We start from the raw sequence: 25,561 nt of genomic DNA, 5'->3' as shown, positions 1-25,561 counted from the left end.
AAATGAACATTAATTTTATAAGAATGAACATCTAATAGTATGAAAATGAACATTTAATTTTATAAGAATATCATGTAGGATGAAAATGTTCATTTTCATTATATTATTAAATATTTATTTGCTAGTCTTGGGACCAGTTTAAAATCTGCGGGTAAACGGTATATTGTGGCCTCATGTGTTAGTTGTGGAACAATGACCATGTTGTTTCTCATGTATCTATCTAAAATGATTAATAATCCATCCGTTTTAAAATACTTGCTCCACTTTTCATTTGCGGCCGTTTTAAAATACTTGTTCCATTTCCTTATTTGGAAAACTTTTACAATATTTAATTAATTTCTCTCACCTAGTGGACCCAACATATATAATTCTTTTTCTCCAATTCTCTTCATTACTTTTGTTTGTTTACATTTTAATATTCTTCCACCAACCCCACTATCTCCATATTTTATTAATTTCTTTAATTTCTCCTAAAACTCCGCGCATGGACAAAATGAAGCAAGTACTTCCTCCGTGTTTTAATAAGTGTTACACTTCATTTTTTTGGCAAAAAACTACATTAAAATAATATACCTCTCTCTTCTCATGGTCCCCACCCAAACCCACTACTACTTTTTTATTATATCTTTCCTCTTACGTTCATTATTTTTCAATAAACTATTAACCCCACTATCTTTCTTTTACAATTTTTTAATATTTCAACCACTCCGCTTACCTCTTATTTTATTTAAATTAATCAAATTACGTAAAACTATGTGTCGGTCAAACTGTAACACTTAAAAAAAACACCGAGGGAATATGTAAAAACGGAGGAAGTACCAAAAAAAAAAAAAAAACGTGCCGGCTTGCAAATTTGCAATACGCTAAGTATTCGAACAATCTGCAGAAATTTCGAGTCCCTTTCCCTAAAAAGAACTAAAAAGTGCAAAACTTTGTAATAACAATCAATTTATCAAAATTTCCCATAAAATTCAAACATTTCTCCAGTTTATTAGGGCCCTCATTTTTTTCCCTCTTCCCTCCAACACCTCGTCGGTCGGCATCTTCTCCGGGATCTTCTTCCTAACTTTCCCGACCATTTGCCGGCCGCCGATCATCCGCCATTTTTCTCTCCTCTCTGCATTCGGCTGACTTCTTCAAGCTGGTTGATTTCCTGATCCTTTAATTTTGTTGGTGAGTAATTTTTTTGGATTCTATTTTGATTAATTAATGTCAAATTGTCAATTTGATGAAACGTGTACGTTTTCGATTTTGTTTTGGTATTTATTTAATTTAATTCATGCTTGAATGTGATTTTAGATGATTACGGCTCGTTTGGTAGGCGGTAATAAATTGGTTGAATTGGAAATGAAATTATGATTATTGTTTGGTCGGAAATCGGAATGTTTGTGTTGACAGGTATTGAAGGCTGAACAGGAAATTAATGGATGTGTTGTTGAATTATTGATTGAATTTCGTTATTTTTTGAAGAAATCAATTATTTTTTTGAGCTTAATTATTTTATGTTTAATGCAATTTTTTTGCTTAATTATGGTCCGTTTGGTATTGTTATTGACGTATATGAAAGGCTGAATAGGAGATTAATGAAGATTGTTGAAATTTTGATTATATATTTTGTTATTTTTTGATGAAATCAGGAATTTGTGCTTTTGGTGTTGAATTGAGGGGATGACAAGTCAAGGTAGGAAAAGTATGTCATCTTCACATGCCAAGAACAAAGCAGCGGATAATGGTGGTACTTCGGACCCTGTTCGAAAGCCTACCCCTTCTCCACGCTCAATGTATGACTTATTCTTCCTTTGTTTTTGTTTTCATTGTCTTGTTTTGTTGCTTGAAACGAGTTTGTTAATTTTCTATGTATTGTTTAGGTTATGTTTTTAGTTCCATCATAGAATGTTCATATTGTAATTTAGGGCGTGTTGGCTGTTGGGTGTTACTAGGGTACTGGCAGTTTCTGGTTTTTGGTTTTAACGGTATATGATATTGGTTGAATAATGAACTTGAAAGTTGAAACTATGCCAAGCTTCAGTACGTTTTCTTGTTATCTTTGAGAGTTGATACTCCAAAATTTTGTATTCATTTTAGATATTTGATGTATCTGACCAAGTGGAGGGTGACAAAGGTTTTATGTCATTGAAGGCTTTTTTTACTTATAAGTTCTTCTCAAAATGCTGATTTTTAGTGATTGTCATTTTTGAGCCTATGCTCTAATCAATTGTACCCATTCTAAAGAATTCTGTTGTTCAGAGATATAGGTTGCCTATCAATATATAGCATTTAAAGATGGGTTGTTCGACTATATGATATGTTTGAAGTACAACATCAGTCAAATAAGACATCCACCTTAACATACTATATTTATATCTGTATAGCATGTATATATCACTCCCTCACTCTCTCCTAAGACTCATCATATAAATTAGGTGGTCCATAATCACATGGTAGTGTAAAGAAGCAGAAAATGCCATTTTTGACAACTATAAGAAATAGACTTTGCTAGTATTCCTAAAATTCCAAGATTATTCCACATAAAAATAAGTGGATCTTATGAATTACCCTTTTAAAGGGTTCATTCATGCCCTTGTTTAGGAATTAAAGCATATTCTAATCTTTTCATTCATTACTCTGCACAATTATACCAAATTTGCAATAACTAAAATGTAAACTTCATTCCAACCTACTAAAAAAAAATAAAGAGTAAAGAAGTAATTAAGTGAACAATTTTTGAGAACATCTTAGTATAGATCAAGAAGTGAAATGTGAGGCAATTGGTTCAATGGAGTATTCTAATGTTGGGGATCTTTTTCTATTTTAAAATTTTTTTAAAAATAATATTCTTTTGAACATTATGACCTTGGCTACTTGCTTGCAAATTGGTTTATGGATAAATTATAGATTTTATTAGAGGCCAAACGTAATTAGATTACAATTTTTGGTGCTGATTGAATCTTAGAAATAAAGTTGTCTTTGTTGCCAATCTTGCCATCATAACCTACTGCATTAGAAATTTGATTTAATAACAGAACGGTTTTGAGTCTTCTGACTAATTTCTTGGTGTTCAAGTTCTTCATTTCCAACACATCCTTGTGACTTGTCTCCGTTTTTCTTTTTTTAATTTGCTTACCTGAACAAATGTGCATTCAAAGAGAACCTTCAATTTGCAGCATGGGAAAATCTTATGTACACTGTATATTGAAAATAAATTAGTCTTCCTGCTCCAGTTAACTTTTTGTGGATTTGTATTCACCTTGCTTTCAGAGTGTGGTCAATTTCTGTGATTCAATAATATATCTTTATGAGTTTCGCTTTATTGTTTGCTTTAAGGGGCAAAAGTTATTTCAAGATGTTTGGAAGGGTTGCCTTATAAGTTATAAATTACTATCTCAGAAATTTCCAGAATGGTCAATAGTCAAATTAAGGGGAAAAATCTTGGAAAATTTTCTTTTTTGGCAAGATAATGTGTATAGGTTGATAGGGTGTCTGTTGGACAGATATATCTTTGTGTCAAAGTTTCTAGGTAGGAAGGAGAATATGAAGCTTTATTTTGGGAAATGATACTCTTTTTTCAGAAATTTTTTGAATATAATGGGTGTATAGTATAGACACACTAAAAGTCACCCCAGTTGTAATGAAAAATCATCCCAAAAATCATCCCATACTATAAGTAGAAGTCTCTAAGTCACTATATGTCTAAACAGATATGCTGTATCTGATAACCGGGGCAGCCAAACACTTTTTATGCTTATATTTTATATGCCTGATCTTACTTTTCACCTTCATGCATCTGTATGTGTATCTTTTCTGCTGACTATTTACTACAGGAATATTGTATGTTGTTTGTTTGGTAAACGACTTAACATCATAAGTTAGGTGGTTTTGTTGATTTTATTTGGCTGCCTTTACTTACACAAAAATGAAGCATGTATTTTTCCTTGTAGATTGGGCCGTGTCGTCACTGATAGAGAATATCCATAGATATTCTCATATTAGGTTTAGGTTATATTTTGTATAAGATTATCTTTGATATCTGTACATATCTTATAGTTACTTAATATGATTAAGTTTCTCATTGTAACCCTATAAATATTGATCAGTGGAAATCACTCTAATCAAGGACTTTATATACATGGTATCACAGCTTAGGTGAGATCTTGGGATCATATACAAAAATTCTCACCTTGCCGGTGGGTTAGAAAATTAAACCCACCGGCGGGATATACACAAATTTTTTATGCTTCCGCAAAGACGTATATAGATTTTTATTTTTATTTTTTCTCTTTTCTCAAAGAATTTTTTTTTAGAATCTTTATGTAACCTTGCGCCTCCCACTGACAGTAGCAACCGCAAAAGCCGCCTCCTTCATTGGTGGCAATCACATACACTACCGCCTCCCACTACTGGCAGTAACCACATCTGCAAAACCTACTCCATGTGCCGCACTCTATTTCCACCTCCTCATGACCAACAATGATTCTTACATTGCCCCATTGGTTTTTCTACACATAATCACATAGATTTTGTTTTGGTGGTGGTATATCAACTTTTGCACACCTCTTTTGCTATCAAGTTGGCTCCTCTTAGTGGAGTATTGATTCTTGCTACGTGGGTTTCTCTTATGAGAATTGATTAATTTCAAGCGGTGAAATTTAATCTTTTCTTGCCAGTTTTTTTTTGTTTTTCTTCAACTATGATTTCACTATTGTGTCTTCTCCACAATGATGGTTTGATCCCTTAGCTTCTTCTTCTCTGGATCTGCAACTTACAACTTAGCCAGTTAGCCCAAGTCTGTGTTCGGCTCTTCTCTTTCTCCTCCGGCCTAGCAGTGCTTATTATGGCTATGGCTGTTGCTTCTCATTGTCATCACTGGCACATTTCTACTACTTCTCTTTTGATCATGGGTTACCATACTATCCTTACCGCTCGATGCGTGATTGAGATCTAGTCTGAGCATCTGACTGCGGGGTATGATAGAGAATATCCATAGAATATTCTCATATTAGGTTTAGGATATATTTTGTACAAGATTATCTTTGATATCTGTACATATCTTATAGTTACCTAATATGATTAGGTTTCTCATTGTAACCCTATAAATATTGATCAATGGAAATCACTCTAATCAAAGAGTTTATATTATCATAGTTGGTGAATATAGGTTTTATTGTTTTGTTGCATATATTTTGTGTACTTTGTACTCCCCTACTGGCTTGCACTCCCTAGTGAATAGATTGAGTCAGGATGACTTTGAGTCTAGAATAACCTCTTTTGCTGTTAAATGTCCATATCTTAATATATGTGTGCACATTCTGTTGCTTGTTATTATTCTTTGAGCGTGTATTTGTTCCTAGCTTTCATAATTATAGCTTTTGCTATAATGATACGTGTATAATCACACCAGAATCCAACATAGATTTTCATGCAAGTTTTTGCAGACCATATAATGAACATAATGTGTGTGATAAGACAATTTTAGCTGCATGGACTTGAAAAAGTGGGCCTCACTGATTTTGTGGTTTCACTTGTAAAAGGAAACTAATCGCTTGTTTATGCAGGGTATTGACTGGAGAACGTACAGTAAAACGTTTGCGACTATCAAGAGCACTTACAGTTCCCGAAACTACAAGTGTTTATGATGCTTGTCGCAGGATGGCTGCTCGCAGATTAGATGCCTTATTGCTTACTGATTCAAATGCTTTACTCTGTGGAATTCTTACAGACAAGGTAACTATTTTCTTTTTCTTTATTTATTCTATAGAGTCACCCAAATTAAATAGGAGGATTTGTCACATTCATATCAATTTTCTGTGTCTGAGTTCTGGGAATTCTACTTAATACAACCTTGTTGTGGTTAAAGGATATTGCAACAAGAGTTATAGCTAAAGAACTAAATCTTGAAGAGACACCTGCTTCAAAAGTGATGACCAGAAACCCTGATTTTGTTCTTTCGGAAACTCTTGCTGTGGAAGCCTTACAAAAAATGGTCCTAGGTAATTATAACTCTTCTAAGCTGAAACCAAGTTGTGATTATGCCTTTTTCTTAAAGAAAAAACCTTTTTTTTTTTATTTTTTTTGTTTTTTTATTCATTATTATTATTTTTATTTATTTTTTTTTATTTTTTTAATAAGAAATCAATGAAGTATATATAATTGTAGCTACTTCATACCAGGGAAATTCAGACATTTACCAGTTGTAGAAAATGGAGAGGTTGTAGCTTTACTTGACATAGCAAAGTGTTTATATGATGCCATTGCACGTATGGAGAGGGCGGCTGAGAAGGGGAAGGCCATTGTTGCAGCTGTTGAAGGTGTTGAGAAAAATTGGGGTTCATCAGCTTCAGGTCAGTGGAGAGTGTGGCATTGTTAATTTCTCCTGCTATCTGAAACAGTTTATCTTGCTGATGTAATTTTATATTGCTAGCTTTCATCTTTTGCTTGCATATTGATTTGTGTTATTATAGATTGTTTTCTTAGGAATTTTGACAATCTTATAGTACTGTTTGGATTCCAGGCCCTAATACATTCATCGACGCATTGAGGGATCGTATATTCAGGCCTTCATTGTCTACAATTCTCTCTGATCATTCAAAGTAGGTAATGTTTCTTGTTTGTTTGGAAATTTTAATTGGTAGTTTAAGCTTTTAGGCTGCTTATCTAACAGACTTTAAGAATTTCTCAGGCTCCTAACAGTATCACCTACTGACACAGTCTTGGAAGCAGCAAAGAAGATGCTTGAATCTCATTTAAGCTGTGCTATTGTTACTGTAGAAAATAAACCAAAGGGCATCTTAACGTAAGTCCTATTCAGATTTTATTTATTTTCTGTTGGTAATTCCTGATTAGTTTTAATAAATGGAAAGTGATACATTGGTTTTGGGACTTGACTCAAGTTTATGCTGTCTTAGTTTTCTGCCAGTTGTTGACTTTCATCTTTGCATTCTGTCAGGTCCAAGGATATATTAATGCGGGTAATTGCACAAAATCTTCCTCCAGATTCAACACTTGTGGAAAAGGTATGCATTGTCGAGGCAGAACCCTTGAAGTTCCAGTATATGCTGTCAATTAAGATGGTCAACATTTTTTTTTGTTACTATGTGTAGATCATGACACCTAATCCAGAATGTGCAACTGTTGATACACCTATAGTTGATGCTTTGCACACAATGCATGATGGGAAATTCTTGCATTTGCCAGTTTTGGATAGAGGTATAATTGTTTAGAGGAGTAACTTTGTGCTTTGAGTTACTGTTTTGCATCTGTTCTCATGGTTGTGAGTTTTTTTTTTTGGAACAGATGGGTGTGTTGTTGCTGTTGTTGATGTGATTCACATCACCCATGCTGCTGTTGCCACTGTAAGTCAGCTTTTCTAGTTTTTAATGCCACCATATGTTATGTTTTAATTCTAAACCATATGTATAGTTTTCATATCAAATGCAGCTTCACTGATCTGTTTAGTGTGAAATATGTCCTTTCCATTTGCCAGTCCTGCACATAAATTGAGTTGTTTTGGGGATGGGTGGTTTTTCTTACATGCATCTATATATGTGGTGATTCTTACATGCATCCTTTGTTCACTTGATAATGGCCGTCACGTGGTTCCATATGACGAGGCATTGTTATTTGTGCTAAATTATTGTTAACTGATTCATACTTCATAGATGCAACTTTCTGCTTACTGTCTTTTTCAAATTTGTAGGCATTTTTTTATAAATGGCGGAAGTTTGTATGAATATGATTTCCATTTGTGTCTGTGGATGGATCATTTGTACCAGTGTTTTGATGTGTGTGCAGTGGCATCTGCTATGGTCTGCTATTGTTCACGAGTAATGAATTTTCTCCTGTTCTCATATTTGATTATTAGGTTGGTAATACTGGTGGAATTAATACTGAGGCTACTACCAATATGATGCAAAATTTTTGGGATTCTGCCATGCAATTGGGACCTGCAGACGATGATGAGGATTCAAGGAGGTAAGTGTTGTGATCTTGTGTTATATTATGTTTATTTAAAATATTACTGAGACATTTTGTGACTCTTTGTATTATTTTAGTGAGGGATCCCTTAAATTGGCATCTGAAAGTGGCGATACTACAAAATCCTTTCTCACTTCATCAGCTCAACCAAATAACTTTGCCTTCAAAATTGAAGACAAGAGAGGCAGGATGCACCGGTTTATATGTGGTAGGTTTGTCAAGATCTGTTTTTTGCAATCTAGAATATTATAGTCAAACAATGATATAGATTATTGAACAACAAAATAATCAAAGAAAATAATAGACAAATGTCAATCAATTTGGGAAAAACCTTTTTTGCCAGAAAAAGTTAAACCACGAACTTGCTCTATGGAATCTATGATTTTCAATGACAGTTTACAAAATCTCTCAAGATCCCTTTAAAGCTTTCTCTCTCTTTATATGAGCACAATGAACTTATTATATGATTGTGTTTATGCTTTGGCACAAATATGAATTATGTAGTCTAGTTGGAAATGATTCTTCACACAAGGAAATAAAAGTTGCTTCTCTCCTTTCCATGCTATGGATAGCATACTCCACAGCCTATATGTGGCTTTTCTTCATTGCCACGGCCAGCCTTAGCGCTTTTTCTACATCCACCAAACCTTATACCTCCGACATACATTCGCATACTCCATCTCCACACCATATACCCTACAAGGTCTTATACTCAGACATCTCATGCCAATTCTTTAAGAGAAGAGGGCAAGATTGAGCTTGTTTATCAACTTTTTAAAATTGCCTAACAGAATATTACTTTGTGAATGCAGATACACGAAATTTGACTGATCTCATTACTTGTATACTTCAAAGAGTGGGCGATGATATTGATCGCAACCGTCTTCCTCATATTTTGGTAAAACGAAATATAGTTTGTTCACCATTTTGGGTTTTATAATTATGATTGCATGATTTATATACGTTCTTGAACATATATCTACTGCTTGCCGCATGTTGCAGTATGAAGATGAAGACGGCGATAAAGTTGTCCTTGCTTCAGACAGTGATCTTGCTGCAGCTGTTGATCATGCTAGATTAGCTGGATGGAAGGTAATGCTTACTTCACCTTTGTCATCCATGTAGTTCATCTCCTCAAATATCAGCTGTCGAAATTGCTGGTTGATTTTTGGCTAGAGAATTTTGTTTGGTACCCATTCTGATTTATTGACTAGAAAGCTGGTCGCAGCAACTGTCTTTCATTATGGATGGAGAGAAATTTCAATATCAGAGTGAACCCTAAAAAAAAACCATGTAAACAATGAATCTTATAAGTGTCCCTATTGACCTATTGTGCCCATAGGCCCGTAAAACTTGTTCAAAATAGTCTATAACCATACATATCCATTGCACTTCCTCAGCTTATTAAAAATTTCAACAATTTGACTATTTGATTTGCCAACGCATCAATTTGACTATTAATATCTGTAATTTTTTATAAGTAATAATTAATAAAAAAATTGATATATTGAAATTATACATATAGACTAAGCTCTCACATTTTACGGGATAACACTTAAATAACATACGTAAAAAGACGAGGTAAAAGTTATTATGTGGATAGGGTACGTGTGAAACGTTGCAATTTTAAGAAAACAAAAGTAACAATTGTAATATAATGCCATAATAACATTTTAACGCATGAACTTTGAATTTAGAATGTGACTAGAAGGTATGCATTGAAGAGTGTACTCATTCTCGTATTTACAACATCGTGAATGATATATTTGAACTTTTTTAACTAATCCAACTTATTTGGTGAGTTATTATAAAACATCCTCTCAAATACCTTATTTCCTCTTCCTTGCCCTTCATAATCAATCTTCCATCCCCCTTCAAATTTTAGCATCTGCTCTGCCACCCACTATTCTATGTTTACTGTCATCAATTATCTTATTATGTCCACAACTCTGTCTAGCATTGTTGGCTTAATTTACAAAAATATACTTCCATTTTACAGGGTCATATCGCAAATTAGTTGGTGTACCTGGTCAAACGTTCTTTGGTTTTGAGATATATATTCTTGGGATCTTTTACTCTATGTCATTTGAGTTTGAACTGTGTTATATTATCTATGTTCTATGTATTCTTCCTTGTGTGCTTTTGGGTAGTGAGGCATGCACGTTTTATGTTGACTGGCTTTACGTTTAAAATGGGTGCACAGTGCACCTGGGTGCATAACCCAAGCATTGGGATCCTATAGGTATTGATACTTTTAGTTAGCTAAGCTGAACTGGAAACCAAATATGATCTTAGTTGTATTTACACTAAGAAGACAGACTGATGCAACCAGAATCTTTCTTTTCCTGGTGCCCAGTGCTGAAATCCTTAAGTAGTCTTTCACTCGTGAGATTATAACACACTTCACCATGGGGGTTTTCGACTAAGGAGATTGAGTGGATGAATTTAACTTTCCGTGATCCAATTTGCATAATTGAGCAAACTATTTGAGTTTCAAAATGAGTCAAACATTTTCTATCTATTTAGCTTTCTGGTAATAGTGGGCAAGAAAGATGTTCCATTGAACTACGTGTGCTTATTTATTGTGAATTGTCTGAGGGTGGTTGTAATTTAAAGGTAAGTCAAAATCAATTTTTTATTTACACAAGGTAAAGACTATGGCCCTGTTTGGGAGAAAGCTGAAAGCTGAAGCTGATTGAGTTAGCTGATTTTGACTAGCTGATTTTATTAACTGATTTGACTAACTTATTGTATTAACTGATTTTATAAAAGTGTTTGGTAAATAGCTGATAGCTTAAAGGTGATTGAGTATGTGAAATGACCAATAAGCTAATTGTGGGGTAAGTAGTTTAGATAGGATTTTAAATTAAATGAGGTTATAAGTGTCATTTCACAATAATAAATGAATAAGCTAATTGAAAAAGCTCCTAAAATGAGCTTTTTCAAAAACAGCTTATTTAGTGGAATAAGCTCTTTCAATAATCTTACTACCAAACACTTGTATTAGCTTGTTTGACTAGTCAATCAGCTAAAGTTAGTCAAATAAGCTAATATACCCCCAATAAGCTTTCTCCCAAACATGGCCTATGTTCCTCAAACCCCCTTTACAGTGCTCTAGGTGAGAGACTATGTAAAGGCATTGTAGTAGTTTTCATGCTGATTTGAATAGATTAATACTGCCAGCTTTGCCTTTACCTGATGGATCAAATGTGAAAGAATAAAGAAGTCTACTTCTTTTGTGCTTTGGTATGTTTCAAAGCTCTCCACAGACCACATTTTCTGTCAAGAAGCTAGTTGGCTTGTATAACACCCTTGGAAGTTCAGGTTGAATTATAACCATCCTGGTGTTGGAAGTGCTGCACGGTTGTGTTGCAATAAGAGCCAATTAGAACAATTGTAGGTCCAGTCCTATGCCACCATGCTTTCTAGCGTAGGCATTTTCTCTAAACTTGGTGACTATATTTTGTACTTGCTGTTCCCTTGATCCTGCTATTACTAATATTGAGAGAATGCCAATTGCCAAAAGTTACTTTCCGATACTCTTTGCGTAGGCAGGGATTGACAGGAATTGCTTTAGAAGGCCGTCCTTGTAGGCCCCATACAAGAGCCTCCTTTTGAAGCCTTTTCAAATTAAACTGGTCATAATTTGCCACAAGTGAAATACTGTGGGATTATTTATAAACTTCTTTAACTTGTCCACTAAAAAAAACGTGGAATACACCCCACCACCTTAACCTTAATCCCTTCATTCATGTTTTTGCTGATTTACTTTTTTTTTTCTTCATTAATTATTCACCAGCCAAGACATAGTTTCTTCTTTGCAGCTGTATTCCCTTTCTCTTGAACAAACATATGTAATTATGTACAAAAAGAAGAAATGTGTAACAAGTGCCTTGGACATGTGTTCTTTACAGCTAGTAGAGTTGTCAAGGTGACCTCTGTCGTGGTATTTTGTTTTGAAGCCTGCAAATATTTAACTAATCATTATTAATATTACTTGTGTTAGATATCGACTTGGGCCGCGTGCATTATTAATAAAGAGAGAGAGTCCACTATACAAGCTCCAACACTCCCTCTCACATGTGAAGTCCCTTTTGTTTTTTTTCCCCGGGGGGGGGGGGGGGTGCTTCAACAACTTGCCCTGTATTTGTTCACAAAAAAAAAAAAAAAAAAAAAAAAAAAAAAAAAAAAAAAAAAAACTTGCCTTGTATATTTTTCTTATCCCTAATTTTAATGTTGAACATGTGTGCTTTAGAATGGAATTCTCATCCAAACCAGTATGTCTTTTATCTTAGGGGTATTTGAACAGACCTCTGTATAAATTGAAGCTCCCAATTCACACTTGCAATTAATATCATGCTAGTTAGTGGTTCTATATCTTGTGGATGTGTTGAGCTCATATTTTACTTCTTCATTAGGAAGGTGACTTGATTTATGATTGGAAAATTTACTGAAATGCAATCCACTGCTCTGAAAATTATCTTGTTTATTGGTCTAAATTTGATTATTAACTAATAGTGTGTCTATTGGGATTTGGGAACTAACCTGGACAACAAAATTTAAACTTTGGTATTGCCGTGGATTGCTGGATTTTAGTGCTTTCTTTGTCAACTTGCTATCAATTTTCATTACTCTTCAGGAGACTCTTAAACATTGTTGGTTCATTTGAACAGGGATTAAAACTACATTTAGATTACTCTGGATTACGTCGTCGTAGACGTGCTTCTGGGGCAACGAGCCTGGATTATGCTCAGCCTGATGCATGGTCATCTGCATACAGTACAGTTGCAGCTGGTGCTGCATTCGCTGCTGGATTGGGTGTACTTGCTTATTTGAGGAGAAATGGCTAACAACACTATGGCCTTGAAATTTTTTACTAAAGCTGCAGGCATGACAACATTTCATTGGCAGGATACATATTTGTTGGTTGGCTTCGCGTTTATTGAGGACCAAGGAGTGAGTTGCGCCAGCAGCCTCTTTTTGTATAGATCTATAAAGAAGGATGCCAATGTGAATTTTTGCTGGCTAACTGAGCGTTAGGCCATGTGTGATACACGATTATACTTATTTGTTTCATGGAAAGCTATAATTTCATGATTGAATTCCTCATATTCGTGTAATTTCTTGATTCATAATAAACACCAAACCAGCTAACAAGATGATGATGAAAAGATTATATTGAATGGATAGGCTTATTGTTTGGATTGCTGTTTGTATTTAGTTTAAAAGCTTGATTGTAATGCGAATGTACCCTTTCACATGGAGGAGTACAGGGACTATTTGGGAGAAAACTGTGCCTATGATCTTTTATCCTTTTAATTTTCGTTATTTGAATGAAGAATGAGATGAGATGGGTTGTTGATCTGGTTGCGGTGGAGTTTTGGGCCTTTTGGCCCTGCATTTTAATATGTTTGTTGCTCATTAAGATTTTAACACTAACATAGGTGCTTAACAGTTTATTTGCTGCCTTTTGCATAACATAACAAGTATATTTCCTGTATTGGTTAATAAGCCATCATTGTTTGGAGATTAACTATTTTTTTTTTTTTTTTTTTCTTCTGAGGCAATACATCATTGGAGGTGAAATTGTAAAAAATACTCTAATTTACAATACTAGACAACTCAAATATTCAAAATGAGTTGAAAAATGCATGTTAGTAAGTTAAATAACATAAATCACATATTAAAGAACTAGGTTAGAACCCGTGTGATGCATAGTTTATATAAAACCTATTTTTAATTTGTATATTTTAAAAATAAATCGTTTTTATACATGAATATAAATAAGAATCTAATATATTTATATAAAGGGGAGTTTTTTCCCGAGTTTTTAGAGAGCCACGTAGGATTTAATTTTCTTAGCGCGCCATGTAGGATTATAAATCTTAGTAATAGCCAATTAAATAAGAGATTATTAATTTCTTTTAAAATTAAATAATTCAAATGTCACGTAAGCAAAATTGACGAATGAGATTTTTAAGTTTAAAATAATTAAATATTAAACATTATCTTTTAATATTAGGAATTTTATCTAAATATATAACAAATTTTAGCTAATAAATACAAAAAAAAAAAAAAAAAATTCAAACAAACCGTGCATCGCACGGGCTTCATCTAGTTAAGTATATTTTATAATTTTTATTTTCATCAAAATTATGATACGGTATCTGTTCAACATTGTCTAATTCATAGTTCAATGCAGGAGGTCATTTATTAGTGTGCTATTTAAAATTAAAATTAATTTTCTAAGATAAATTGATAGGTTTAATTGTAATGTAGAAACTTCCAATATTTAAATTTCAAAAATGATAACTCTACCACAAAAAAAAAAAAAAAAAAAAAACATCATCATTGTATTTAGGCGGGAAATTTTTTATTGAGAAAGCGACACGTGAGCAATGATGAGGTCAGCAACTTCTGTTTTAGTAATACTACCTCCGTTTCGCATTATCTGCAACAAAGGAATATTTTATATCTCACAAATAATACCCCTTTGTTGCAGATAATGCGAAACGGAGGTAGTAGTTAACTAGTTTTATCCCCGTGCAAATGCACGGATTTATAATAATAAGACTTGAAATAAATAAAAGTCAATTAAAATAGAGCTAGTTTAAATAAAATTGCTTATATATAACATTTTTTTATTTTTGAATTTGAATTTATATCATGTTTGACCTTAAAATTCAATTGTTAGATATATTATTTAGAATACTTTGTAAATTATTGAAAGTTTTTATTCATTAATTTTTTTTTTTATCATGTTATTTTTTAAGGAATCATTTTTTTTTTAAAAAAAAAAAACCTAAAAAATAATTTGGGCAGGAAAATTTTCATTGTGAATGTGACATGTGTACTTAGGGATAACTCTGGTGATTACTTTAGTATATAGTATAGATTGATTTTAAAGTGAATATTTAAAAATAATTTTTTTTTTTTTTTTTTTTTTTTGTGTATAATATGGTTATTGCGCTTTGTGGTTTGATTTCAAATATTCACGAAATCAAAGTGAGCCATTTGCTGTTTTAAATTTCCTTAAATCAAATTATAATTTTGAAGCCATTAACCAAAATCAAAATACGATTTGATTTGCAATTTGGTGCGATTTAACCTAAACATTAAACACTCTTAGGACCCTTAATATGGTCTATTCTACTCAATCGATGATATCACGACATGCATTGCGAAATTAGTTGCTACTACCCATTATTCCCGTCAAAAGACTTAAAAAAAAAAAAAAAAAAAAAAAAAGGAAGTAATCAATTACCAAAGTTGAGCACGAGAATAACTCTTTGTCCATTTGTCACCAACTGCGCTGCTGGATTGACGTTACAACTTAAAAACTTGATCTAACACTGTATTTTACAAAACATACACTAGTATCAAATTCCTAATTTCTGCAACTCAAATATTACCTCCGTTTCTTTTTAATTGACACGTATTCCTTTTTAGGAAGTTTTTTTTAGTTGACACGTTTTCTTTTGGGGTAACTTTTTTACCTTGCATTTACAATCTACCCCACTTGCTTTTTCATTCCCTCCTCTCCTTAATATATGTGCGTAAATCAAACGCGTCAACTAAATAGAAACAGAGGAAGTATAAATTTTGTAGTTTTTTTTTTAAAAAGTTTGGTATCCACAGAATAAAAGATTTACCAACACCATCATAAAACATGGGTCCACATGATTGCAATTAGCTTTCTTCGCTCCACTTTCACTCTCACTTACTCCAGTTTTTGCTCTACTTACTGGTTAAGTATCTACTTTAGTTTTTGTACTTGGTACTTTTAAAAACTAAAAATAAGAGGAAAAGAAAACGGGAGGTAATCCTCTTACCCTTTCACACAATCATTATCTTTGGCTTTATATTGGGTATCTTATATTCACTTAGTTCAAGGAAAAAAAAACACGAAATAAGCTCGGATTTATTCAATTAAGATTTGATAAAGGCTAACATGAATTTAATTCAATTACAATCAATAAATTTTTATCATTTGATGAGCTCGGATAAATTCAAATAGAATCAGGCAAATACAAACAAATTAAATAGAATGCACCCTTATCATTTTTTTTAATAAAGATATAAAATCAAGATGACAACCATATTACCATAGATTCATAGTTTTAAAAACAATACAATCTTTTCTAAATGGTATATTCAAACACATAAATTATTAGAATATCACTCATAATCTTCCAAATTAATCATAAACCCCCCTAGTCACAATTTTGTATTATATGCTTTAATTATTGGAGAAATAATATTTTTATATACCAAGTATATAAACCCCACAAATTATTAACAAACCCATTTTCCAAAACCCCATTATTCTCTAGCTACTTCATTCAATGAAAACCCCTATATTTTTTCTCCTCCTCATTTCTTTCTCCACCATTTTCCCTCCCAAACAATGCTTAAGCCAAACTCAATCCCCCATCAAAAACATAGTAGTATTAGTCTTAGAAAACAGGTCATTCGATCACCTAATTGGGTGGATGAAAAAATCCGTAAACCCGAACATCAACGGTGTAGATGGTACAGAGTGCAACCCTGTATCCACCAAAGACCCGAGATCAAGTTCCGTCTGCGTCACCGATGACGCCGAGTACGTAGACCCGGATCCAGGGCATTCCTTTGAAGAGGTAGCAAAACAAGTATTTGGGGAAAACAGCAGCATTCCTTCAATGACAGGGTTTATAGAACAGGCACTCTCAATGTCAGAGAATGTTTCAGAAGCAGTTATGAAGGGATTTAAGCCTGAAAATGTGCCTGTTTTTGAAAGTTTAGTTAGGGAATTTGCTGTTTTTGATAGATGGTTTTCTTCAATTCCTGGACCAACTCAACCAAACAGATTATTTGTTTATTCAGGAACATCACATGGTGCTGTTAGTCATGTGAAGAAACAGTTGGCTCTTGGATACCCACAAAAAACTATATTTGATTCATTGCATGAAAATAATCTTGATTTTGGGATTTATTTTCAGGCAATTCCAAGTACTTTGTTTTATAGGAATTTGAGAAAGTTGAAGTATGTTTTCAAATTTCATCTCTATGATACTTTCAAGAAGCATGCTAATGATGGTAAACTCCCCAGCTTATCTGTTATTGAACCCAGGTACATACTCCACTATTAGTCTTTATGTTTCTTCATTTATTATTATGTACTTTGTTGGTGTTGTATTATAATTATTGGGTGGTCCAAGACCGACTAATGATACACTTGTTAACTCGTAATCTAATAAGTAACTAGACAATTGTTACCGAGTAATATTAGTTCATTTCAAGACATGATACAATTGTTAACTCATAATATAATGACTAATGATACACTTGTTAACTCGTAATATAATGACTAATGATAAACTTGTTAACTCGTAATATAATGACTAATGATACACTTGTTAACTCGTAATATAATGAGTACCTAGACAATTGACAATATTTTTTGCTGCTAAATTTTATCTCAGAGAAATCTACACTTGGATTCTTTCGACCTCATGTTAGTCCTGACTCATGAGGTCTAGAAGTACCAACGAGGATTTGTTATTGTCCTATAGAACAACTGAATGAAAATACTTGTTGACAAAGACTTTCTCAAATTCTTTGTATATGTAGTGTCCATATTGAGTATCAAATATTTAATTATCAACATTGTAAATTTATATCGAGCTATTATTAATTAATTTATTTAGACCTTAGATAACATAGTGGTCTTGGACCGTGCAATAATAATATAATAATAATGTTGACTTTGGCATGTAGAGGTTACGACAATGATGATGATGGCACTATTTAATGGGTATGAAAATTTTGGTACAGATATTTCGATACGAAAGGAATGCCAGCAAACGACGACCATCCATCACATGATGTAGCAAATGGACAAAAACTAGTGAAGGAAGTGTATGAAACACTAAGAGCAAGTCCTCAATGGAATCAAAGTCTTTTGGTTATAACATATGATGAACATGGTGGATTTTATGATCATGTACAAACACCTTACATCAATGTACCTAGCCCCGATGGCAACACTGCTCCTCCCCCGAGTTTCTTCAAGTTCGATAGGCTCGGTGTTCGTGTTCCGACTATTATGGTCTCCCCTTGGATCAACAAAGGAACTGGTACATTTTTTTTAACTTTCGTACAGTAAAATTAATTTTTGTATTCTCAAAATTAGTTTCAGTTCCATTTAAATCGTTATTATTACTCGTCTTATAATGCATAACGACAATTTTTTAATTAAATCTAGCATGAGCAGTTTTGTGTATGAGACGGAAAATATCATCTTATTTTTACATAATATGCATTAATATATCATGAATGCCACCCTTAGATGCACACTTGTTTTTTTTCTTTCGATATAAAATTAAAGAAAATTACAATAAAAAGTATGAACTTGTGAAATCCTGTGTTAAACAAGTTGTAAAATTTGTTATTACATGAAAGTTAGGTAGTCGTATATTGTTGTGCTTTTTGTTTGGTCTAATTTCTGTGTGAAATGGGATTGGATTGGATTGCCAATTTTTTTTTTTGTGGTATTGGCAGAATAAATTGATTACTTATTTGGTCGGTAGTGGACTCTTTCGTGAAACTTTTTTGGCTAGTTGCACCGACAACATGCTAAATCAATGCTTTTTATTTTTTTAAAGGCTGTGATTGCGGATCCTACTATGCCTTTTATGCCGGTACCGGCTATACTTTATCCGTTCTATTAAGATTACCCGTCTAAAAAAAAGATTAGAGGTTGTTCTATTAGTTTGCCCCGTTTTATATGGTGTATTTTTTCACCTAAAAGTCCATGTTTAAAATAATAAAATAATAACTTTTATTCTTTTAATAAAGTAAAGTAAGGATATGACCGTATGGGATAATCTTAGTGGGACGAAAGATGTGTGTAATTTCCTGATTTTTACTTTTTAGTTGAATAAACTTGTGTGCGAAGCAAATGTAAAAGTCAAATTGACACATTGGTTATGTTGTTTAATATGTTTCGGGTTGCAGGGTTTATTTTTATTCAGGATGCCCATCCTGCTGATAAATTAGTTGTATTCTACTACAATAAGCTCCCTAGCCATTATCCAACCTACTTGAGTAAGAGTTAGTATTGAAACAAGTATCTTGACACCATAGTAGGAAGTCAAAATTCTAATCTCATCTTCAAAAATTTCCTAACATAGTCACTTCAACCGATTTTGATAGTTATATCTTATATGATGAGCATTATATGATGAGCATATGGAACAAACACGAAATAAATGTTGTACAAACAACTTTGTTAGTCCTAATCCAGATCAGCTCGACATAGTACGTCTTCAAGGTTAACAATGACAAATCGACAGGGTGCTAGAGTACTTCTATTGACAATTTGACACCATACATTATGAGGACTAGGGACTTTGTCTTAATACTTGTAGTTATGCTGTACCAACCCATGTGTTGGGGGACAATCCTTTGGTTGAGATTTGATGATGGTTAATTCAGGACTATACTTGAAATTTAATGCGATTTTTATCAGAACATGCTAATCAGCATATTTTCATGTGGTTCTGCTCTCCTTATGCTAGCATATGTTCGTAATTACTACTTCAGACAAGATTTAGTTGTGTTATTAGTTTAAATTACAGCATCAATGTGACATTTGATTGTGAACGTGGTGAGAAAATCTCTAACATGTTTGTTCACGTGTTTAATGATTTTGACTATGAAGATGCTGTTGTTTTGTGCAGTCATAAGTAAACCAAATGGACCAACACCGGATTCCGAGTTTGAGCACTCTTCAATCCCAGCTACCATTAAGAAAATATTCAACCTCAACTCCAATTTCTTAACTCACAGAGATGAATGGGCTGGTACTTTTGAGGTCGTTATTGGGAATTTAACTTCTCCCCGAACTGATTGCCCACGTAAGTCATATACACCTTTCTTTCAGAATTAATAGTCCGTTACTGAACATACTAGTTTATGATGTCCGAAAAAAATCAACTTTGCTTGAAATAGCGATCATTTTACTCTGCTGTTTCTTATAGAGTTTCTGTTCAGAACTAATTGTCCGTTACATAGCATACTACTTTATGATGTCCGAAAAAATCAACTTTACTTGAAATAGTGATCATTTTACTCTGCTGTTTCTTATAGAGTTTCTGTTCAGAATTAATTGTCCGTTACACTTATAGAGCATACTAGTTTATGATGTCCGAAAAAATTAACTTTACTTGAAATAGTGATCATTTTACTCTGCTGTTTATTATAGAGTTTCTACCTGATGTATCTCCACTGAGGAAAACCGAAGCAGACGAAGAGAGGCAGCTATCACAGTTTCAGACCGAAATAGTTCAGTTAGCAGCTGTTCTGAATGGTGACCATTTCTTGAGCAGTTTCCCTAATGAAATGGCGGATAAAATGAATGTAAAGGAAGCTCACGAGTACGTAACAGGTGCTGTGTCACGGTTTCTTCGAGCCGGGAAAGAGGCAGTTAAGCTTGGGGCTGATGAGTCCACCATTGTAAATATGAGGGCTTCCCTCACTACTAGATCCTTTGTTCATCATTAAGGAATAATAATCTTAGTGTACACAGTTCAAGGGTAGCCATAGTGCTAAGTATTATGGTTTACCTTTAATTAGAAGCCTTCCTAGAAAAAAGAAATGCTTGGAAATTAAATAACTTGGTAGTTTTTAGTTGTGTGCTCTAGTAATTAGTAATTCTCCATCCGTCCCTTAAAGATTGACCTTTCATTTTTTATTTTTCTTTATTAGTAATTATTGGCTTTTTAGTTGTAGGATAATTATAAATTAAAAGTAAAGAGAAATGCAAGGAACATATTAATTATTTAGTTAGGAGTACTAGTTTGGTGTTTGTTTTAAATTATGGTCCCAACCATTCTCAAATTGAATCCAAACCAAAGTGGTTTGATTTTGGTTCTTCCAAACCTTATTTGGATTATCAAAAACTAAGGACTCGTTCAATATCATTGCTACTCGATCTCCAGCTTTTATATTGAGTAATTAAAAATTCTTATAAATATATGTCTTTTAAAAATTTAAAATTTGTTGTATACTCACTGATGTTAATTTTGAAAACTGATAATTGTAGGGAGTAGTGAGACTAGTGACCCTCTACTTTTGAATAAATCATCTCAAACGTGCCCTTATTTGTGTGTTATATTGCTATCCTAGCAATAAAATGAAATTATTAGGCTATGTTCACTTCACCTTATTTTTGCTGAATTAAAATTATTTTTACTAAAACAAAATTACATTTGCTAAACTTAAATTATTTTTTATTGAACTTAAATTAATTTTACTAAACTAAAATTATTTTTGCTGAACTGAAATTATTTTTACTGATTTTCTATTTTAATTCTTTTTTTAAGAAAACTGAATTTTACTGTACCGAACTTATTTTTACTGAACTGAAATTATTTTTATTGAACTGAAATTAATTTTACTGAACTGAACATATTTTACTGAATTGAAATTATTTTACTTAATATCATTTTTTTAAGGTGAAGTGAACAGGGTCTTACTCTATTAATTCTTATACATTCTTCCAATTTGAAATCTTGGCATTATTCATAATATGTGGTTTATCCCACACTTGAGTATGAGATATAAAATGGGCCTAAGTGTGATTTCATGCAAGTGGGCTAAGTTGCAATACTTAATTTTTTAATACTTGCAACATTTTTTTTCACGCTTGTTAATGCACTATTTTAATTGTTTATAATTTTAATTACCCATATGTAAAAATTATAAACATATGATATTTAAACAGTATAAATTGAGACGAATCTAACAAAATTCACTATATTTTTGCTTAGCTATGATTCATCAAATCTAGTCAAAGTTAAGTTAAAATAAATGAAGAATGTAAAGGTCAAACAGTTGCAGTTATAAAAAAAAAATGGAGGGGGTATATATATTTATCATTAAAGGAATAATACTTGGCCACTTGACATGAGCATGAGAAATTAAGCCTTTTTAGCTGTAATTATTTTCTACCATTATTTAGTGACTCTCGATTGTTATTGCTCACGTGTGTAGAATTCTTAATATCCCAAAAATTAAAAGAACTCTTAAAACAGACATCTCATGCATTATACAATCAATTGGTTGTTGGTGTAGTGGTGATTGGGACTACACTTGATAGGGAGGATCGGTGTTCGATGCCCGCAACAACAATTGGGAGGGGATTGGAACCATCTAAAACTAATCCCCGAATCCTGATTAGCCAAAGAGTGAAGCGGGTGGAACACCAAAAAAAAAGATTTATCAAAATCCTAAATTTTCAATTAGATGAACTAATTCTAATTTTTTTCACCCAGTTCCCGGGACTATAATCTACCTAATACTGAATGGCAATGTTTTTTTTTTTTTTTGAAAGAAAATGGCAATGTTTTTTAACACTCATCAATCTAGTAATGTGAGCAGAAATTAGAGAAAGATTGTTGATTTAATTTAATTTTCAAGCTTATCTTGTTTTAATTAAGAAGCCTCGGTGATTGTACTTGTTACTTGTATTATTGAAGCCAAAGTAAAGAGCCTTTTTTTCAAGCTATTTACCCATCTTTTCTCGACTTCCGACCTCTTTCTCTCTCCTCGCGCTGCCGCCGGCAATTTCGCTGCAACAATCTCCTCAATTTCTCAAGGTTAAATTTCTTCTTATTTATCTCTGTTAATTGTATTTGATTTCAATTTCTTGACATCAATTTATATATTTTTCATTTTTGTTATTTTTCTATGTTGGGTCCTTAATTTGATGATAAAAGGGATTGAATTGTTGATTTTGGATAATATTGGGTATTTTTTTCTAATGAATTATGGTTTTGTTTTTGTTCGTCTCCGATTGAGTTATTAGGGTAAAGGGTTTTCAATTTCTCATGTTTGATGTTGCCAAGGTATTTCTAAATTAGGGTTAAGATTAGGGTTTTGGTGCTGTGTTTCTATATGAATGAGTCAAGGAGTTCAAGTTTCAGCTTTTCTAGTATGGTCTTATTTAGATTACTGAAAAAATCAATAAATTTTGTTTGTTGATTGTTTGGGTGGATGTGAAATTGTGGAATGTATTAACATTTAAGTTATTTTAGTTAAAATCAAAGATTGTTGAATGAGAAGGGAAAATTGATGTTTTCCTGGTAGTCTGTTGTTATTTATATCAATACCTATATTCCCTGTTGTGGGTTTTCGATTGCAAAGATAGGTTTCTTAAGCACGGGTTTGATTAGGCGTCTTAGTGGATCGAGAAAGTGGAGATGGTTTGGAAGAGACGAAGATGCAGGGATTTGTATTGAATTTCTGAATGATATTTCCCGTTTCTATAATCAGTAATTAGGAGCATATATATTAACTTCTTACACTTTAGTGAATGGAAGTTTCTTAATTGCTTTCATGTCCTATATATCAGTAATTTAGGAGCATGTATTCTCTTTGATCTCATACTCTTTAGTTGATGGAAATGTTCTAAATTGCGATAATTTTTTTGGTGATGTTTGAAATGTGATGAACTAATGATATTGTGATTGTACTGGGTAGGTTTAGTAATCGTAGTATTCTATTATATTCTGAGTTTATAAATTTGGCTGTTTGGGTATAATGGTTTGTCTAGTTTCTTTTTATTGCACGTAATCTATGGAAAAATTCAGGAGCTTGCTTTATTAAAAAAAGGTGTTTGTGATTCTAAATCTTAAGACCCTCTTTCTATATGCAGATCTAGATGTGCCTGACTCCACTGACTGGGTAGCATGAACAATATTTTATCAGTTTGGGCTGTTGAGCGTGAAAGTTTTTGATACTTTTATTAAGTTTTCTCCTCAGTGAGAATTGGGAGATGTACTCATAGCATTGCCATTTTCCATCAAAAGAGAGAAGTGATGGATCAAGGGTTTCTGGTGATGCTGACGAATCTGCTTCACTTGCAGAACCACTTGGACCCTTCCTCCTCTCTCTTCTCTTCTGATGCCGCCTCCTTATCAGCCTCCACTACCACCTCTCTTTCCTCTCTCCTCACCTCCTCCTCTGCCGCTCCTCTTCTCTTCTTCACAATTGCCTCAGTTCTCTCCTTTGTTGCTGCCTCACGTCCATCTTCCTCTCGTTCTTCTTCCTCCCGTTCTCCTTCTCGCTCTCGCTCATCATCCCCTTCTGATCACTCCCTCTCTGCCTTCCGAGCCTTATCTACTGAGCTCATATGGTCTATGGACCCCCCTGTACGTGATGCACAGTGGCGCTCTTCCTATGGCCTCTCCTACCCTGTCTTCACTACTGTTGTCGATAAGCTCAAGCCTCACATAGCCGAGTCCAACCTCTCTCTTCCCGCTGATTATGCTGTTGCCATGGTTCTCTCCCGCCTCACTCATGGGCTCTCTGCTAAAACCCTTGCCAAGCGCCATTCCTTGGACCCTTACCTTGTTTCCAAAATTACCAACATGGTCACCCGTCTCCTCTCTACCAAACTTTACCCTGAGTTCATTAAGATCCCTGCTGGCCGCCGACGCCTCCATGAGACCACCCAGGCCTTTGAGGAGCTCACGTCTCTGCCTAATTTGTGCGGTGCCATTGATTCCACCCCTGTCAAGCTCCATCGCCTTCCTACTGATGTTAGTGACCCTTCATCTTATCATTGTCGATATGGGTACCCTGCCATACAGCTCCAGGTGGTGGCTGACCATAAGAAGATCTTCTGGGATGTTTGTGTCAAGGCTCCAGGGAGTGTTGATGATTCCACTCATTTCAGGGACAGTGTTCTCTACAATAAGCTCATGTCTGGTGATGTTGTCTGGGATAAAGTCGTCAACGTGAGGGGACATCCTGTTAGGCCTTACATTGTTGGGGATTGGTGTTTTCCGTTGCTCTCTTTCCTGCTGACCCCATTTTCTGGAACTGGTAGAGGAACCCCTGCCCAAAATATGTTCAATGCTGCTCTGATGAAGGCCAGGTCAGCATCAGTGGAGGCCATAGGGCTACTCAAAGGGAGGTGGAAAATTTTGCAGGATCTTAATGTTGGCCTTCATCATGCTCCTCAAACCATTGTGGCCTGTTGTGTGTTGCATAATTTGTGTCAGATCGCAAGGGAACCTGAGCCTGAACTTTTTAAGGAGCCTGAGGAAAACGGCTCTCCTCCTAGGGTCTTGGAGAGTGAGAGATCATTCTACTTTTATGGTGAGAGCTTGAGGCAGATATTGGCTGATGATTTGCAGCAACGAATGTCATCTCGATGAAACCTAAAGCTCATAAGAGTTAGATTGTATGGTGTTAGAATTGATATACTAATTTGATAATAAGGATAGCTTGGGAGTTTTAGATGGCCGTGGATTAAATATCCTTTCTCAAAGTAATTTGTCACTTTCAGCATGAATTGTAGTTTAGTTTTTAAATTCATCCATTTTTTGTACCGAATTGCCAATGTAATACATGAGAAGAAAGCAATATGAAGTCTGATTGAACTGGTCCATCACCTGTAACTTCACTTATGTGATATGGAGTAACAAACTAGAAGCTTTTGACCTTCAGAATTACTGGATTACTTGCATGAATCTATGCTTTACACTTCTAATCATTTATGTCGACTCTACTTTTAGCATTGTAGCATTATCACAAGTCA

At 33.8% G+C, this 25,561-nt stretch overlaps 2 protein-coding genes across 2 annotated transcripts; both read left to right on the top strand.

Moving 5' to 3' along the window:
• Window positions 1-899: 899 nt before the first annotated feature.
• Window positions 900-13,184, top strand: LOC145596629 (CBS domain-containing protein CBSCBSPB1-like). The gene is made up of 15 exons (XM_081652838.1): window positions 900-1,173; window positions 1,638-1,781; window positions 5,553-5,721; window positions 5,855-5,987; window positions 6,168-6,338; window positions 6,509-6,587; window positions 6,677-6,790; window positions 6,944-7,010; window positions 7,098-7,203; window positions 7,291-7,349; window positions 7,859-7,968; window positions 8,049-8,179; window positions 8,784-8,869; window positions 8,974-9,063; window positions 12,645-13,184. Exons 2-15 carry the CDS (start codon window positions 1,669-1,671, stop codon window positions 12,819-12,821), a joined length of 1,605 nt encoding a protein of 534 aa, XP_081508964.1. The 5' UTR covers window positions 900-1,173; window positions 1,638-1,668; the 3' UTR covers window positions 12,822-13,184.
• Window positions 13,185-16,298: 3,114 nt separating this feature from the next.
• On the top strand, window positions 16,299-20,798 carry LOC145597845 (non-specific phospholipase C6-like). Its single transcript, XM_081654100.1, has 4 exons — window positions 16,299-17,083; window positions 17,788-18,089; window positions 19,695-19,871; window positions 20,219-20,798. Exons 1-4 carry the CDS (start codon window positions 16,317-16,319, stop codon window positions 20,515-20,517), a joined length of 1,545 nt encoding a protein of 514 aa, XP_081510226.1. The 5' UTR covers window positions 16,299-16,316; the 3' UTR covers window positions 20,518-20,798.
• The last annotated feature ends 4,763 nt before the right edge of the window (window positions 20,799-25,561 follow it).

This window comes from Chenopodium album, chromosome 20, assembly GCF_948465745.1.
Source record: "Chenopodium album chromosome 20, dcCheAlbu1.1, whole genome shotgun sequence".
Lineage (NCBI taxonomy): Eukaryota > Viridiplantae > Streptophyta > Magnoliopsida > Caryophyllales > Amaranthaceae > Chenopodium > Chenopodium album.
Note: the sequence above shows the minus strand (reverse complement) of the source record. Positions and strands in the feature narration are given on the sequence as shown.